Genomic DNA, 18,106 nt, shown 5'->3' with positions numbered 1-18,106 from the left:
TTCCTAATACTGTACATTGTTCGAACTTGTAACTCTAGTTGGCTTATATATCGCATGGAAGATTTTTGGATTTTGGATCGCTTTACCTATATGAATTTTACTAGATTATGTGAAAACAATTTACTGTACGTGTGGAGGGTAACAATGTGAGAGGTGACATGACGAGTTCATATTCTTGTCATGTTCTCCCCGTAGAGAGTGCCATCAAATTACAGCGGTTGATGTCATTGCTTATGTAAGCAAGAAACCTATAGCTCTTGCCATGCTGGTACAATTTCTGCATTTACATTGGTATTTTCCTACATAAAGAATGCTGAATCCAGTGGAAAGATGGTGAGCATTATGAGGGTTGGATCTAAAATTTTGGAGGCTATAAATATTTTTAAAAGCATTTTTATAATTTTTTTATTAATTAAAGAGTCTATATTTATGTAAAAAGCCCCCAAAAAGTTTTGGAGGTTAAGGTCAATGTTTCATAGGATTATAACGAAATCCAGCCTTGAGCATTATTCACTTATGGCCAGGTTGTTTGTTTCTAAATAAGTTATGGTGTAATTGTTCTGACTTGTTTGTCTTTAACTTGCACTGATCCTGCAGTGTTCTGATTCTTCTCGAGTTAATTAAGTGATGTTGGTTTGCTTTTCCACATGTTCTATCTCGTGAAATCAATGTTCATTTAGTGCAGTTAAATGCAACATTCAGATGAATCATCAAACTGTGTTTTCCAAATCTCAACTCCAATTTTTATCAAAATACGGATAAGGTTTTACAGAATATCTGAATAAATGATAAAATATCCATTTTTTATAATGAATGCGAGTTTTCACATAACATCTAGTTCAGTCCAAAATAATAATAATAAAATATATTTTTAATTAAAATGATACTCTTTAAATTGAATACTATAAATTTAGATTTTTCTGTCAAAGACACATTTTCCAATGAAAATAAATAAATAAATTTTATCACACAAAATGCAAAACTACATTTTCCGAACCAAACTCACAAAGCATATTTCTCGTAAAACCCAAAAAATCATATTTTCTGCCAAAACTGCGAAATCACATTAATTTCCAGCAAATCAACAAAATTATATTTTTCCGTCAAAACCGTAAAATCATTTTTCCGCCAAATCCATAAAATTCACAAAAAGCTCATTTCCCTCTAAAACAGTAAAATCACATTTTCCTGCAAAACTGCGAAATCATTTTTTCCGACAAAACTACAAAATCATTTTCCCTCAAAATCATATTTTTCTTCAAAATCTCAAAATCTTTGGTAAAAAAAAAAAGCAAAATCACTTTCTCTCCAAAACCGAAAAAATTACCCTTTCCTGACAAAACTTTGAAATTAAAATTTTCACCAAAACTGTAAAATCATATTTTCCACCAAAAGTGAAAATCATATTTTCCACCAAAAGTGAAAATCATATTTTCTCTCAAAACATCAAAATTTCATTTTCCTGACAAAACCATAAATTACATTTTCTTACCAAAATTGCAAAAACATATTTTCCCGCCAAAACAAAAAAAAATCTCATAAAATAACATTTTCCCACTAAAATAGTAAAATCTCATTTTCTCGCCAAACCTATAACCTCACACTTTCCTTCATAACCTCAAAATCACATTTTCCACCAAAATTACACCATTTGTATTTTTGGTGAAAACCATGAAACTATATTTCCCTGTCCGAACCACAGAATAAAAAATCTAGTTTAAAATGATTTTTTTTAAAAAATATAAATATATTTTAGATCAATAATAAAAATTAATGTCGTTATAATTAATATTTAAATATGATTTAAATAAAATAAGGGTATCTATTCTACTAAAATTAAAGTACAAAACAATATTTGTCTATTGTTAAGTAGTTTCTTACATATTTTTATTCTTTTTTAACTAATTCAACAACTTCATTTACCGTAATTTATAAATAATTCCTTTTTATTGTCAGTAATATTTATTACAAAGTACAAAACAAAAGTTACTTATTTTTAAGTATTTTATTACATTTTTTATATTTATTTTTTATTCTTCTTAACTATTTCATTAATTGTCTTTGCCATAATAAACAACATTTATTTTAAATGCTAACCATAATAATTTGATTGTTTGAATGAAATTGCTCAATTTGTGACAAGAATTCAAAACATGTTTACAAATAATTTTTCATTTGTTTACAGAATCAGTTAAGCATGGGTATTCGGGTATCCGTTCGGATACGAGTTGTTTCTTTCACATATCGTTTTTTTTATATTGAAATTAGGCTCCATTTAAGTATTCTAAAATTTTTGTGTAGGTTTCGAGTCGGATCCTTCCGGATTTGGGTATGCTTGATTATGATGTGTAGAAACCTAAAAATATATATCTAAATAATTTATATGTTTAGAAATGTTAAAATCAAAATCTCGCGGGTGCCAAATAGAGTTAAACTAAATATATGTTTATTTTAATCATTTTATTAACAAATGCATATGGATGCTCACAACACAAAACTACAAATGAACAACATTCATATCGAGAATGTGGATAAAATAGAGCATTTGGGTGCATCTAAGATATATGACCGAACGAACAACACCTTAATATTGTTATCAGTCCTGATTGTTATAATTGGTCTTGGAGCAGGAGTACTTCCCATGTTCCTCCACGGATGCTACCATTTTTCGATATCGAGGTAATGACATTTGAAAGGAGTAATCCAGTGAGAGTATTTCAGTTGTCAAGTATGTAATGGAACCTCATTGAACAGGCGGTAGAGTTTGACCCGGTAAAGCTTGTTTGGTAAGGACTGGACTACTTTAGTTTTTTTTATAAAGGGCCTTCATCTGGACTACTTTAGTTTCACACAAGATGATCGCTTGAAGGTGAATTCGTTTACTTTAAAACAAAGGTACTAATTTTTGTCATGTTAATATATACAGTTGCGTTACCCAGCGTTTTCACATCTCTTATAATAGGTGCATATATATTGCTGATGGGATCAAATACATTAGAGATATAACAAACTCTTAGTCTTGTTCCGAGAAAACACAGTCGACTAGTTCCAATGGCAACTCCACAGTTTATAATGCAGAAGGAAGAACTTGTCCTGATATTCTGATTATTGGTGAACTGATCAGCAGATGTACGGTAAACACAAAGACCAAATAATATTACATTTTTATGACTTATCCCCACAAGAAAAGTAGATGGACGGGTCGTCGACTCCGCCTGTGAGACTAGGGGTTTCGGGTTAAATTAGAAATATGTGCATTTAAATTATGTTCATTCTTGCAGGGGATTAACCTGCTCTGTATTAGACTATACAAGACAAGCCCATGACATTATCATAGACAAGCCCGTTCACCCATATGTTTAGGTATTCTTGCATGTTTTCTTATGGGTTTAGGCTGACTCACATACACCCCGCATCTGAGTTTATTGAGGAGACGTTTCTTCTTTCGGTTAAGCGTGATCTCGTACTTTCGTAGTGAACTTAGTCTCGAGGTCACAGTCCGTCAAAGATATGGTAGTATCAAGAATGAAAAAGGTAAAACAAAGTGTGATTCAGTAATCAGTAATAATCCTTGTTAAATCTCCGCATATTTTCACTCATCTGATCTGAAACTAACCGGTGAATCTACTGTTTACACGAGAAGTGCGTTTTGAGGCTTGAGAGTTTATAGTTGACATCTTTTGTTTGCGTGTGTTTTCAAGGTTTGATCACTTTGTTCAGCCTGCAACTAGAAGAGGAAGTCGAACGTGAACGTGGTGCTCTTTGGTCTCTGATTCTTTAATCAGTGGAAAATGAAAAAAACCAACTTAATGAAGCATTCAATTTGGAGATAGTGGTATGCGAATGTAAGTTAAACTTAAAACATCAACACATCTTGTAAGATACCGCATTGTTGCTAACCAATCGTTCGAAACGGTGCGATTACAAAACTTACGAGTGGAGCGGCACGATTTCAGCAAACACATCTGGTCTATAAACCTTTTTACTATATATATGGTACTAAATTGTGTAACATGTAGTAAAAAATGTTTTGGACAAAGGTGCATATATACGTGAGATTTGTTTTCCGCTAAAATATAAAGAAGATTACATAAAATAAAAATTCGGTCGCCGAGCAGACAAAAGAAAAAAATAGTGACAAAGAGACAAACGCAGAAACCGCGTGGGTCCGGCCAAAGTCTTGTAACCATTTCATTATTTTGCATTCAAGACATTGTTAAGCTGACCTCTCTTTTTGTTTTTACTGTGGGTTTTGTTGTTAGAAGAGCTTACAATTCATTTTTCTGGTTTAGTTTTGTGTTTCATGTTTTTCTTTTTTAACTGAATGATCAGAGCTTAATTATTCTTGAAAGTTAAGTTTCTAATTAGATTGAATTACTGAGGATAACACAAAAGACAAGAGATTCTTCTCATATGTACGAAGTATAAAAAGTGAATCTTCCAAAAGTCCTTAACCTCTCTCGTAGAAAATGTCAAAGAAAGAAAAATAACAAAAACAAGAAAAGCATAAAGTTGAAAACGAAGAGACAGATGCAGCAGAATTGGTCTAAATCATTTTGACAAAACTATATAAAAAACAATCGAATGTCACTTTCAATAATAATTAGCTTTCTTTATAATGAAAATAATGAAAGCGACTTCTATCTGAGACTGGTAAAATGATCTCTCTTCATTGGTTGTACATTAGCTGTCAAATGTATTACATTTCATATACATTCGCAAACTCCATACAGTACTATATGGTACATTTCATTTCCTGGAGTTACTTGGGAAACACTGTTGTAATCCTTTTAACATTATTATGTTATAAACTTGTAATCATGAAATTTTGAATTAATGAGTACGTTGTAACACACCATTATATATATATAATGTTCAAGAAATATTAGCCTGTAATTAAGTATTTTGTAGAGGATGTGGTTAGACGCTAGCTAGATTTATTTTTAGAAAAATCGTCTATGATCGATTTAGCGTCTATATGGCTGTCTACACCCAATTTTAGAATTCTTTTGCCAAATGATTTTTTGAAAATTGAATGTATATATTAATGTCACTGCATCTCTTTACATTTTCTTTTCGACAATAAAACGGTAATGATTACTAAACCGGAACAAAGTTGTATGGTATACTATTTTCCCAGCAATAGTATTTTTGTCTTTCAAGAAAATCTTGGATTTAATGAGAATTAAATGAACAAGACGAACAGAAAAACAAAATAGAGAAAAAGACATGAAACATAGTCCCCCCCTTCCCTTTTAGTCTTTTCTTTCCTTTCTTCTCTACACAAAGCTCTCTCTCTCTACCTCACGACTCTTTAAGCTACGACGCAGTTTGCATCCAAACGCAAACATCTGCTTTTAGCGTCCGCTCGAGCTTTCATTGAAGTACTGGACAGCTAGACTTTCCTTCTTCAAGATCTAAACACACCGTGTTGTATGCTTTGGGTTAGAAACCAAAAGGTTGACAACAAAAACACATTTAGAAGCTTAAGGAGTTTGTGAAGTTCTTGTTGGTTAGTGTGCTGTTTCTGGCAAATGCAGAGTCTCTTCTCTATGTAAGTCCTTTAATATCACTCAGTTCTTTTGCTTATTTCTGTTTAATGGACCAACTTCAAGTCTAATATTAAAACCTTTAGAGCAATATAGATCAAATAGGCTTTGATTGGTGTCCATGTTAAAAGGAAAAAATTGTGTTGAATTTTTTGTTCTTCAAAAATTTTACCAATTAGATTTATCTTTTGGTCAAACTATTAATAGTTAGATCCCACTATTTTTCTCTAAATTCTTCATAAATTAATGAATTTATAAAGAAAAGTTTCTTCTACAATTCTGATAAGGAACAAAATGAATAAAATTTTCTAACTTTTTCTTTTTTCAGTTCGTCAAATAAAAATTAATTTTTCATTTTGTTCATTTTTTTCCATTCATCGGGTGATCACCAACCAGAGCATTTGTTTGTTTTCGTCTACTTGTGGGGCTTAGTATTGAAGTTTGATTTGCTTTGAATCTTGTCTCTATAATGGAACTAACTTGACCTACCTTTAATGATGGACCAGTTGTATTAATTGAACTGATTAATGTATATATACATTTATATGAATTAGTTCCGTAGTTTATTGATTAAAAATATCATATGCTTATACAAAATGTACTGTCTCCGCATGGAAGCAAACTATGGTATCATATTGTAATCATCTATGATCGTCCAACCTAATTAAAATAATACTGTAAAGCTGATGTGATCTTAAGGGCTAACCTTATCTAGTTCTTGCTTTGTCTACTAACTTTTTCTTATCCATAGGTTGAATCTTTCAATGCTTTGGTCATTCCAAACCTAGATTTGCATTTACTCACAACACTTCTCTATTAAAGAGTAGAAAGTAAACCGGTTTTTCTGAACCGATCTTTTTTTGTTTCGTTCCTTGACAAGGGAGGGAATACTATAGAGTCTCTATGATGATGGAGAATAAGCGCAGTGTCTGTTCTCTTGAAGAAAGCAGCATGAAACGACACAAGTCTGATCTCTCTTTCTCTTCCAAGGTCTTCAAAAATCAGAATTCATTTGTGGCCATGTAAGCTTCCTAACATTCTTGGTGCCGCTTACTAATGATCTTTGGAACTTTGTGGTTTAACAGGAGAGGAAGGACAAGGTTGGAGAACGTGTTTCAGCTCTTCAACAGCTAGTTTCCCCTTATGGAAAGGTACTACTATTAGATGGAAACTTCTTTTTCAAGCAACTGACATGATCTCTCTGCAGACGGACACTGCATCAGTTCTTCTAGAGGCGATGCAATACATTCAGTTTCTTCAAGAACAAGTCAAGGTCTGCTTCTTGTTGTCGAATCAAAATATGTTTCTTCCGATCCGACATTGACTCTTACTGTCTGAACAGGTTCTAAGCGCTCCATATCTGCAAACATCGCCCACTATTACGCAGGTGAGCAGAATCTTGACGCTAACTTCAACTATCTGTGATGCGGACTCAACATATCCTGCTTGTTTCTTGTAACCAGGAAGAGATGGAGGAGTACAGTTTGAGAAGCAGAGGGTTATGTCTTGTCCCAATGGAGTATACGTTAGGGGTTGCTCAAAGCAACGGTGCTGATATATGGGCTCCTGTGAAGACTCCAACATCTCCTGCTTTTCAATGACTGACTCCACCAGCTGCCAAAAATCGGTGTGCCTCAAGAGTCAAGACAATGAAAAATAACCCAAAACGTTAATTAGTCTGAGGATGTCTATGTAACATATACTGATGGAGAGAGCTCACAGACAGTGATGGCTGTTTCTGTTATTTTTATGGTTAATCTCCAAACTATGTGATGGGCTTGATAAAGCCCATTACTTTGATTTGTATAATTTGGTCTAATACAATTTGGTAATAATTGATTCGACGCAAAGTTTTAATCCTGTGAAATGAGCTTGTGCTTGGGACAGAGCAGGCTCTTACCAATGGCAAGGTGGAAATTTGTGATGGATCCATGGATCTATAATTTTTTTTGTATTGTTTTAAAGGTCCATTCAAATGGTTAGGGGTGGATACTTTATCCGATATCCGAAGCCGCATCCGATCCGAAAAACTCGAACCGAAATCAGAACTGAAGTAGCAAAATATCCAAACGGGTATTGAATTAGGAGAGATTGGATATCCGAACCCTAACGGATAATATCCGAACCCGAATGGATATCCGAAGATAACCGAACATAAGTATAATTAACCATATATTTCTAGTTTACATCTCTCATTTTATATAAAATATTTATATTGATACTACACATACTTTAAGTTCATATGATATACATAAAATTACGGAGAAAATGATTTGCTACTCACTTAAAATGCATGTCAAACTTTTTATATCAAGAATTAACAAAAAGTTACATCCAAAATTTAAAAACAATAACCAAATTAATGTCTTTTTTAGTTTCAAAATGTTATGTTCAAATCTATTAACCATTCAATCTATTAAAAAAATTATTTAAGTGAAAGTTATATTTTTAAATACAAGAAATTTGAGAAATGAAATTTTTTTAAAAAAAATCAAAATCTAAATATCCGAACCCGATCCGAAATAACCGAACCCGAACCGAAGTACAGAATTACCTGAACGGGTTCTATACCTCTATACCGAAATACCCGAAAATCCGAAATACCCGATCCGAACCCGAACGGATACCCGAACGCCCACCCTTGCAAATTGTAAAAATTATCAAAAAAATTCATAATTAAGTAAATTGAATTTACTTATTAAAAACAAAACAATAAAAAATCTATATTTTTACCATTAATTTTGATATACTTTTTTTATTTGTCTCAGGTCTTAGATCTCAAGTTTAAAGAAATATAGAGAAGAAAAAAGAGAAATTTTTTAGGATAGTAATTTTTAAGTTTTTGTCACAAAAATAGCCCTCAATGAAGAAAATGACTAAAATAAATTTTATTAAAAGGTAAAAATATATTTTTTATCCTATGGTTAACTAAGTTTAGAGTTAAGGGGTGAGGTGTTGGAGATAGGAGTTTCAAAATTTAAAAAATAAAAAAAATAAATATTAAAAATTTTAAAATAAAAAGAGACTATTTTGATCATTTTATTTTTTGAGGGTTATTTTGTGACAAAAACTTAAAAAATACTATTTGAGAGAATTGTCCAAAATAAAATATAGAAAATATTTATAAAATGATTTATATTTTGTATTTCGTGCGGGGCTATTATATTAGTAAGACACCTTGAGTAAACTCGATGAAGAATATCTCTGGTTCCTTGTACTGTATATATGTCTTTTCAAGAGAGACACAAGTGTTAAAGAGTTATGAACGAACACCTTGTCTTTGCTCACCACTTGTGTTTCTTGGATAGCTATATATTGATTTTTCGTTTAAATGAATAGGATTGTTGTAATAACCTGATTGAGATGAGATTTTCGAGGGCTTCCTTGTAGTTGTAGGCCAAATGTGTGTGTAGGGGGTCTGTTTTTGACCATCAGTTTTAGCAGAACCGAGATTCTTTGAACCAAACTGAATCGAATTAGAATATTGGGTGGGACTAAACCGGTTTATTTCGGTTTTGAGTAACATGGCTTCGTTGGGATTTGTATTGACAAAAAAGAAAAAAGAAAAAAAATCTAGACTTGTTAAAATTGCAATCAGAAGAAACCTTTGAATCCAACGCCGAGTTAACTCGCCAGATTCAGCGTAAGCTTTTCTTTCGCCCCTTAAAAACCCTAGATTGATTACAAATTTGTGTTGTATCTTTCCACATCTCTGATTCATGAATTGGATGATGTAGATCAATGGCTGGGGTTATGCAGAAGTTCCTTGTTGCATCAATGTTCATGTGGATGCTTCCTATTGCCATCTTATATGGTTTCAACAACGATTTGCTTCCTGGTATTTTGACTTTTTTTCGCTGCTCTACTTAGTGTGATACATCTTTTCTTTATATGTCTTCGGAACCTAGTTATAACTTTCGGTTTGATTTATACAAAGCCTTTGATGGGTTTCTAGATTAGGACCAGTTGTTGTTAAACCACATGAAAGCATAAAGTTTCCGCCTTTCCGGGTTTAGATTGATGTATGAGGGAATCTCTCCGTGCTTGTATTCGTGCTTCTGCCTTTGTGCTTTACTTAAAGCTTGGAGCTTGGAGGTCTTTGAACGGAAGAAAAGTACTTTAGAACTTGGAGCTCTTGATCTCAATCCTGTGAGAAGCCATTATTAGATTAGAAGCTCTAGCTATGACTTCCTGCTTGTTAGGACAGATTACTTGTTCGGATTGACAATTCTTTTCTAGATTTCCTGAATTTGTGTGAGTTTTCTATGGATCTTTGTTTGACTAAATGGCTTGATTAAGGGTATACTTTTGAGGAGTATGATGGTTTTCTAGAAACTAGTGGGCATTCTTTTGCTAATTACTTATCCACCTTTGTTTTGTCTTTACATTTACTATTTAACTCTGTTGTACAAATATGATCTGAAGATCTATATAATTCCTGATCATAAGTTTAATCTTGTTGATTCATGAGTTATTGGTTTTTGTCTTGTGATAGGAGGTTTTTACATTTAAATCATTTCAAACTGAGTTTAACCCAGAGAACCACTATCTTAAGAATTTAGGAAAGTAGGAACTCTTCTTCTCTTCATTATTTTCTTTGCAAAAGTATCTTTAGCCTGAAAACACTCTTTTAGTGAAACCTGATTTAGGAAAATATCTGATTGTTGGGATTTGACAAGATTACAATATCTGTTCTGTTTTAAAAAAAATCATTTAGTAACCGCTAAATTTTATTAGAACTTAAGTTTTAGGTATCGTTGAAAAGAGTTGGAGCTGGAAACATGAGATTGAAATGCTACAAGAGGCTATGTGCTATGGTTGTCACCTTTTAGTTCTTGTAATAAAAGGCATTTTAGTCTTTGACGCTTAGTTCATGTAATGTACTTATGGTGTAATGTCTCAATCTCTCTCACTGTCTCACAAAGTCGTCTCTATTATTGTCGCAGCTTTAGTTTTGTAACATCATAGGTGTCTCAGAGTTTCTACCGCCTCTTACAGTTGTTCTGTTCAAATCTTGGACAGGTTCAACAACATTGTCTCCACACTCTCTTACACTACTGAGTGGATTTCTTGCGGTGGTATCAGTCAATGTAGTCATTGTGTTCTACATCTGTCTGGCCCTGAAGGAACCTGTGGATAAACACAAGCCAGACGCTTCGTTTGTCGCTGAGGCCAAGGATAGCGTGAAGAAACTGACATCAGCAGTCCCAAGCACTGACCCGGCACTCAAGAAACAAGAGTAAGAGGTTACCAAACCCCCATTTTCTTAAAAGCAAGGAACAGCGCCGATATTGCATCAGATGGAGCATCTTTCAGGTTCTTGAAATGTATTTTTATAATTTGTAGAAATTCTTGGCTGGTAGTTCATCCTCTGTTGTGACATTTGGTGGTTTGGTTTAAGCAACAGAAACTGCAATGTTCATGTTGAACCGATACGAGAGCAAATGTTTTATGGACAAAACTGTGTTTCCAGTTGCTGTTCCTTCATTGCAAGGATACTAAGTGAATTTTAAGGTGACAGTTGTTTACTTGTAAACATTCAGCTATATACGATTCTGGTCGAAATTGAAAAGCAAACCATAAATTCTAAATCATAAACCACAGATTCTAACTCCTAATCTTTACAACTTAAGGAAAGACCTAAAGAGGATATATTTGTTTTATACGTTTTAATAAATATTTTTGTGATTTTTTTGTTTTTATGTGTTATTTTGAGATAACAACTTGTTTTACATTATTTGATTTTTTAAATGTTTTTAAGATACATGTAAATGATAAATTATATAAAATTATATTTATATCTGAGTTTGGGATTTATGGTTTAATGTCTAAGGTTTATAGTGTAGATTAGTGTTTTTCATTCTAGTAAAACCAAACCGAAATACGAAATTTAGTGTAAGTTTAGTAATACAATATATTTTGTATAAAAGTTAAAAAAACTGCAGTATATAGATAGAATTTGGCTATAGACTTATCAAATTAGATAAATCGAATAAAACCAATTTATTAAAATATAGTAATAGATAATAGTGTAATTATATATAAACTATATAATATAAGTAATAATATTAAATTTAGCTATTTATCAATATAATTTTGATTTAAAATTTTAATTTTATTAATATTATTGAAAGTTAAGACTATTTTTGTTTTTCTGTTCTTGTCATAAATTTAAATAAAATATAATTTGTTTCTTTTATATGCTGATAATTTATTTATTTTTGATAAAAAATTTATTGATAAATTAAAATATAAAAAACTTTCTTCTTATTTGTGATCACAATTTTTAATAATTTTATATCTGCATTATTAATAATTATAGATAACATAGAAACTAATCTATCCATCTAAATACTGGAATAACAAAATAGCACTTTTTATGTTATAGTGGATCTGAGTTTTTACCATTTAACGTAAAATTCATAAAGTATTAGTTAATATATAAGTATATATTTTTGGATTAAAACCAGATAAACTAAAACTAAAGGTATTTAAATCAAATCAAGCCAAAATAGACGTAGTGTTAATACAATAGCTATTTTTATAAACCAGAAAACTGAGAAAATCTAAGACAAACTGGATTAAAATCCAAATTGAACATCTCTAATTAGTGTTTAAGATAATTTGGTATTATCTTATTCAAGAAAAGTTATTTTATCGTTGTCACCATATATTTTTATGAAAACAACTTTTTATTTCTTATTAACAACATTTGGAATATATATATTTGCACGTTATTTCACCTGTTTTCAAAATATACAGGTTTTAAAACAAAAACATATGTTAATTTGTTTTTGTATTAATTAATAATCAAACTGTAAATGCTTAAGAACTGAATTTGTTAAATTACTATGGAGTTAAAGTTATGGAGACTATTAATTCTAAAATAATGTATTCGTGATTAATTTTAATTTTAATTTTTGAAAAAAAACTAATATTTAAACGCAATTTGGAATAGAGGAAGTGATAAAACATAAATAGAATTTGTACTCCCTACACACAGTTTCCCCCCCTATTTACACTCTATACCTTATTTCCCTCCAATTTTCTTCTCCCCATCGTTACTATTTTCTTCTCCCCATCGTTAATATACCTTAGGATATTGAGCTAATTTGCTCAAACATAAAAGAAAAAAAAAGTAGGATTGACTGTGGTGTTCCATGCCACGTACGAAGGGGTCAAATTACGAACAATACAACCATTCGTAGCTTTTCAGTCTACTTATTGCGGACGTATCAAAGTCAAATAATACATTCATCTCCGCGTAGACGTAACTTTTGAGACTCTTCTCCTCTCTCATTTATTCTTCCATTGTCGCAAAAAATGATGCCCAAACAGATAAGTCGAGGCTTAGATGTTCCAATCATGTTTCTATATCTTTTCTTAAACAAATAATTAAAACAAAACTGAGACCAAACACTGGTTTAGTTAGAACTTTTATCAAATATACCCCCTCCATTTTACATATGACAAAATAAAATTCACATATTACTTGATTTTTTTAAAAAGATAATTTTATATCAAATACTTTTAACAAGAAAGCATCGATCCTGCAGGTAACTGCATATACATACAACTTATATGGTGAATAATGAACGAAGGCATTGGCATGTGTAAACAAGATAGCTCAACTTTGAATATATAGCAGTGTGAGAGCAAGATCATGAACCCCTTTTTGGGGTTCATCTTTTCAATTTTTTATTATTAAATTTTTTTTTTTAAAAAAAAACTAGACCAATCGCAGGCTGCCACGTGCTGTAGAGTCCGCGCTACAGTGATGAAATTTATGAAAGAGGGGTTCACGCGGAAGAGGCGGGACGAGCCGAAGTCATCGGTTATACTTATTTTAATATTTTTTTTTTTTGTAAAACGTGCGACCCCCCTGTGAACCCCCGCTGCGCATGCCCTGACTAGCTTAAATGTCCATTGATTCAAGTAGTAGTACACAAGATATGATACAGTTACTGAGATAAACTGTCCAAAAACAGCCTAAGCTTTCTTTACTAGGTGCAAGCGTTAAATCACATCCGAAGTGCTAATATAATTGAAATACAACATTTTAAGTCATAACTGAAAAAGTACGTTCTCAAATTCTAGGATCTATTTTTGGAATAACATTCAACGTAAACAACTAGTGATAGAAGTCAAACAAGTGTTAATTCCGTGTCAGGATGAACCATTTTCTAAGATTTTTTTTTTTTTTTTTTTTTTTTTGTCGACAGAACCATTTTCTAAGATTGTAAGCTTTCTTTTGACTTCAGTTTCTTTTAGATTTAATTGCTCTCCGTCCGTTTGACTCACTAATAAAAATAATACTGGGTCGTTCATGTTGGTGCAGTTTAATATAAGCTAATAATGATGAAGTATTTACCTCTTGAGTCGTTACTGAGAATTTTATCCGTTAAATTTGATTCAATTCGATCCAAAAATTCTGGATATCCGTAAACTTTCGAAACAAAGCAAATACTAAAAATCAATATCCGTTAAAATCGAAGCAAATCACAAATATTAAAATTTTGGGAAGCGGATATCCGATCCAGCAATATATAAATATATGTATATCTTAATTATATTTAAAGTTTTTAATGTATAAAATTATATAATTATTATTCTAACATATGATTTGATAAATTCTATTCACATTATTACTTATATAAAAGTATTACATAAAAGGAAGATAACACATTTAAGACAATTATAATTTTTTCTTTAAGTTTTGTGTTATTATAATTGTTAACTAAGTTCAGAAGATTTACAAAATATGTAAATTCACTACTTCTTTTAATTTTTATCATATATATCATGCAAAAAAATATTTTACAAAACAAATTTGTATCAAATTTTTAAGATTATTTGTATTAATCAAAACATATGAGATATCCGTAAGTATTCGTAAATATCCGTAAATATCTATTTATTTTCCGGATATCCGTTTTTCCGAATATCCGTATTTTCTGGAGTAAAATAAATCAAAAAATTAGATATCTGTGACATACGAAGCAAATCATAAATACCTTCAAAAACCTGGATATCTGATCCGTGTCCATTAGAATATTTTACGTCTCGCTTCACAGGCTCGTATCATTTACTTTTAAATATATATATATATATATATTTTTTGATATCACACTCTTACAAAATAGGTTTCTTTTACCCTGGAAAACAAAATTGACGTTTTTTTTTTTTTTTGCTAAAACAAAATTGACGTACTTACCTGAAGAAGGTAACTACCTAAAATTGGAAGGATGAAAGCACATTCTATATACATTCTATACACACACACACACATATATATATATATATATATTTACATGTCCATAATAGAGGTTCAAATTGCTTATCACGGATGTAAAATATGCAATGTTTAAGATATTAAATGTTTTTAAGAAAGAAGAAGATATTAACTGTTATATTATATATGATGTGTTTTTATTTTTGAAAAAAAATATTACATATGTTGTGTTTGATACTTTATAGTTATGTTCGACTGAATATAGTATCTACATCGACTCTATAATGCACAAATGGTACATTATAACATGTAGCATCATATTTGGATTTAGTTTTGGCTGTATTCATTCCAAAGCATATATATAGAGCAAAATGTACTTAGCTATTGACTTTTCTTCTGTATGCTCACGTTTCTCTGGAGTAATACACATGCGTATTTAGAATATAGTAACGTACATACTTTTTTGTTTCATTCAAAAACTATTAAATTAAAGATAAGGTTCTAAAAATGGAAAGTAGTTATATAAACATATTTGGGTAAGGCATGCCCCATGCAGTATTTAATAATGTAATGATGAAGACAAATTACCATATGCGCGTATATGCTTTTTTTTTTTGTACAACTGATTTGCATTAATTAAAATTAGAGTTTAAAGATTACAATGGCTTCGCCCAGAATGTAAGCAGACCTTAGCATATGAGTCTGCAAGCCAATTAAAATCTCTCTTGATGAAAGTGAAACGATAGAAGCGAAAAGACGAACTGGAGATCGTGGCGATGTCCGAGAGCACTCCGTAGAGCTCGGTCGGATGTCGTCCCGATGATAACGCTGCAACGAGCACTTGAGAATCTGATCGGAGCCAGATGGAGTTGAAGTTGAGATCAATCGCGTGGAGGAGAGCGCTTCTGACTGCTAAAGCCTCTTCCATTAGCGCCGACGAGACGTGATCTTGAGCCAAAGACCCGTGAGTCACCTCTAATCCTTCCTGATTTGTGAAAACGCATGCCATACCCGCCTTTCCCGACATCGAGTGCCACACCGCGTCGGAGTTGCAGAAGCTCGTATGATGCTAATATGCAAAAACTTGTATAATATAAGCTCTTTGACACTATTTGACTAAAATGTAAGGAATGTCAAAGTTTCAATTGGTGACCACAATTTAGAAAAAAAAATGATGGTAAATTTTCCATTTCTTGAGTTTTATACTATTTATGTTGAAATTTTTGTCAGATTATAGATTTATGGGATACTCTATTCCTTTCATTTCTTTAAGAATGAAAAAATTATGAAGAAAAAATTATTTCTTTCTATGAAGAATAAAATGAACACAAATTCATATATTTTTGGATTTTTCATTTCCTCGACTGAATATTTTTTTCATTTTTTATTCATTTTTACCATTCAATTCAACAGTTACCGATTGAAGCCATAGCGTTATTTTTTCATTCTGTCAACACCATTAAAGATTTTTTTTTTTTTTTAGGATATTCTCATTTAAATTTTCATATTGCTAATTAATATATGGTTTGATTGGTTATAAAGATACAATTGCTGAGAGAAAATGATAAGTTGGAGTTATATACTATTACGTAATCTCCGGTAAAAAGACTACAATATTTTTTATGTATATGTGATTTTTCTTGGACATCAGTATTCTATAAGTGCACTATAATTCCTTATACAAAAGTTATAAAATTAGCTAACCATTTTTCTGGTATTTGTGATTGTCTTTGGGAAGCAATCAATTAATTGAATCTACTTTTTTCTATCATCCAAAAGGACTTTTTGCCATTATAAAAAATCAAATCATTATTCGATTTCAAGGCCTACATATGGTCCCAGAAAGAAGAACTTGTTATTCGGCATTGGAATTGTTGGAATGGTATAAGCTGCCAGCAAAATCCAACATTGTCTTCAATCCAAATTACCGGTGGTGAGGTGTGTTGCTACTGGATCCATCCCATCAAAAGGCCAAATATGTGTACAATTAAAAGTTATTTCATTGTATTCATAAATAATATCAATATATATGCTCTTCTTCACCTATAGGTATTGGAGTTCGACTTTTTTTTTTTGTAACACGGAGTTCGACTTTTTAAAAATATTGCATCTGATATATTTTCAGACAATTTCCTACAATTTTTGTAAAGATTTACCGAATTATAAGAGATAAATTCATCGCTCAAAACACTACATATGAATGTATATTTATTATTTATATATCATCCAAATTAGAACTTTTTATATAAAATGTTTGTCTAAATATGATTGTTATAAAAAAATACAAAATGGACAAATTGATTTTTTTTCCACATTAAGTTTTTTCAGTAAAAACATATTTTACGTTTATAGACGTTAATTTTATTTTAGTTTTTTATGAGATTATATATTTCTGTTGAAAAGTAAAAAGTTCGTCGCAAAGCCAAAAAAAACCACAAGACCTAAAACATAACTAAATAACTGACTCTCTTTTTTCGGAAACAACGTAGAAAAAAGTTCAATATTCTGCTTTAGTTGTTACATTTTCCTAACTATGATTATATGACTTTTGTGAAAAAAACTATGATTATATGACTTGCATCAAAAAAGAAAAACTATGATTATATGACGGTGTTCAAAAAAAAAGAGAGAGAGAAGGCAATAGACATATGACAAAACATATGTGATTTGCAGAATCTTTATGGATTTGTTGTTGATTCATTTTAAAAATACCAGGTGCATCTCAATTACAATGAATAAAATTGGGATATAAATTTTGCAATAAAAAGTTGATACCTTTGAACTAAAATTGATATATCATTTCAACTTTTATCAATAACACACTATACGCTAGTGTATTTTAAAGGTAAAATTGGAATGTTGGACTAGAATTGAACATGTTGATTTGTCCTGTGTTGAGGGATGGTCCTGAGCACCAAGAATTGAAACATCGGCTTAAGGTTCCCAAACTTTTTAAATAATTTTACATAGAATTAGGATCCTGAATTTGTTAAAAAAGTTTTTTAAAAAACCCTCACTAAATTGTTTTAGGTCTCCAACATCTCAGGGACGTCCCTGCCCGTGTTTTTACATTGGGGTTAGAGTTGGACTCTGGTCCAGTTAAAACCTGGTCACTAAGGTTTTACTGGTCGGGCTGACTCGTCCCAAGGGTTAGTCCAGCAATTTAAGTTAGTTCTAGAAACAGACCAGATACAAGCCCTTGGCTCCAGTTCAATACTGACCTGACCCTACCGGCTACCAGATCACCTATAAATAGTTAACCAAAGAGGTTAAAAGGGTCTTACTCAATTGTTTTCCGATCCAAACCATAATCAGCTGACTACGT

At 31.4% G+C, this 18,106-nt stretch overlaps 3 protein-coding genes across 3 annotated transcripts; 2 read left to right on the top strand and 1 right to left on the bottom strand.

Moving 5' to 3' along the window:
- Positions 1-5,237: 5,237 nt before the first annotated feature.
- On the top strand, positions 5,238-7,358 carry LOC106332558 (transcription factor bHLH113-like). The gene is made up of 6 exons (XM_013771032.1): positions 5,238-5,554; positions 6,430-6,539; positions 6,635-6,700; positions 6,757-6,822; positions 6,892-6,936; positions 7,013-7,358. Exons 2-6 carry the CDS (start codon positions 6,453-6,455, stop codon positions 7,148-7,150), a joined length of 402 nt encoding a protein of 133 aa, XP_013626486.1. The 5' UTR covers positions 5,238-5,554; positions 6,430-6,452; the 3' UTR covers positions 7,151-7,358.
- A 1,747-nt stretch (positions 7,359-9,105) lies between these two features.
- On the top strand, positions 9,106-11,077 carry LOC106331796. Its single transcript, XM_013770209.1, has 3 exons — positions 9,106-9,192; positions 9,287-9,387; positions 10,572-11,077. Exons 2-3 carry the CDS (start codon positions 9,291-9,293, stop codon positions 10,790-10,792), a joined length of 318 nt encoding a protein of 105 aa, XP_013625663.1. The 5' UTR covers positions 9,106-9,192; positions 9,287-9,290; the 3' UTR covers positions 10,793-11,077.
- A 4,353-nt stretch (positions 11,078-15,430) lies between these two features.
- LOC106329835 lies at positions 15,431-15,808 on the bottom strand. Its single transcript, XM_013768457.1, has one exon. The coding sequence runs from the start codon at positions 15,806-15,808 to the stop codon at positions 15,431-15,433; it is 378 nt and encodes a 125-aa protein (XP_013623911.1).
- Between the last annotated feature and the right edge of the window lie 2,298 nt (positions 15,809-18,106).

This window comes from Brassica oleracea, chromosome C3 (genome assembly GCF_000695525.1).
Source record: "Brassica oleracea var. oleracea cultivar TO1000 chromosome C3, BOL, whole genome shotgun sequence".
NCBI lineage: Eukaryota > Viridiplantae > Streptophyta > Magnoliopsida > Brassicales > Brassicaceae > Brassica > Brassica oleracea.
Note: the sequence above shows the minus strand (reverse complement) of the source record. Positions and strands in the feature narration are given on the sequence as shown.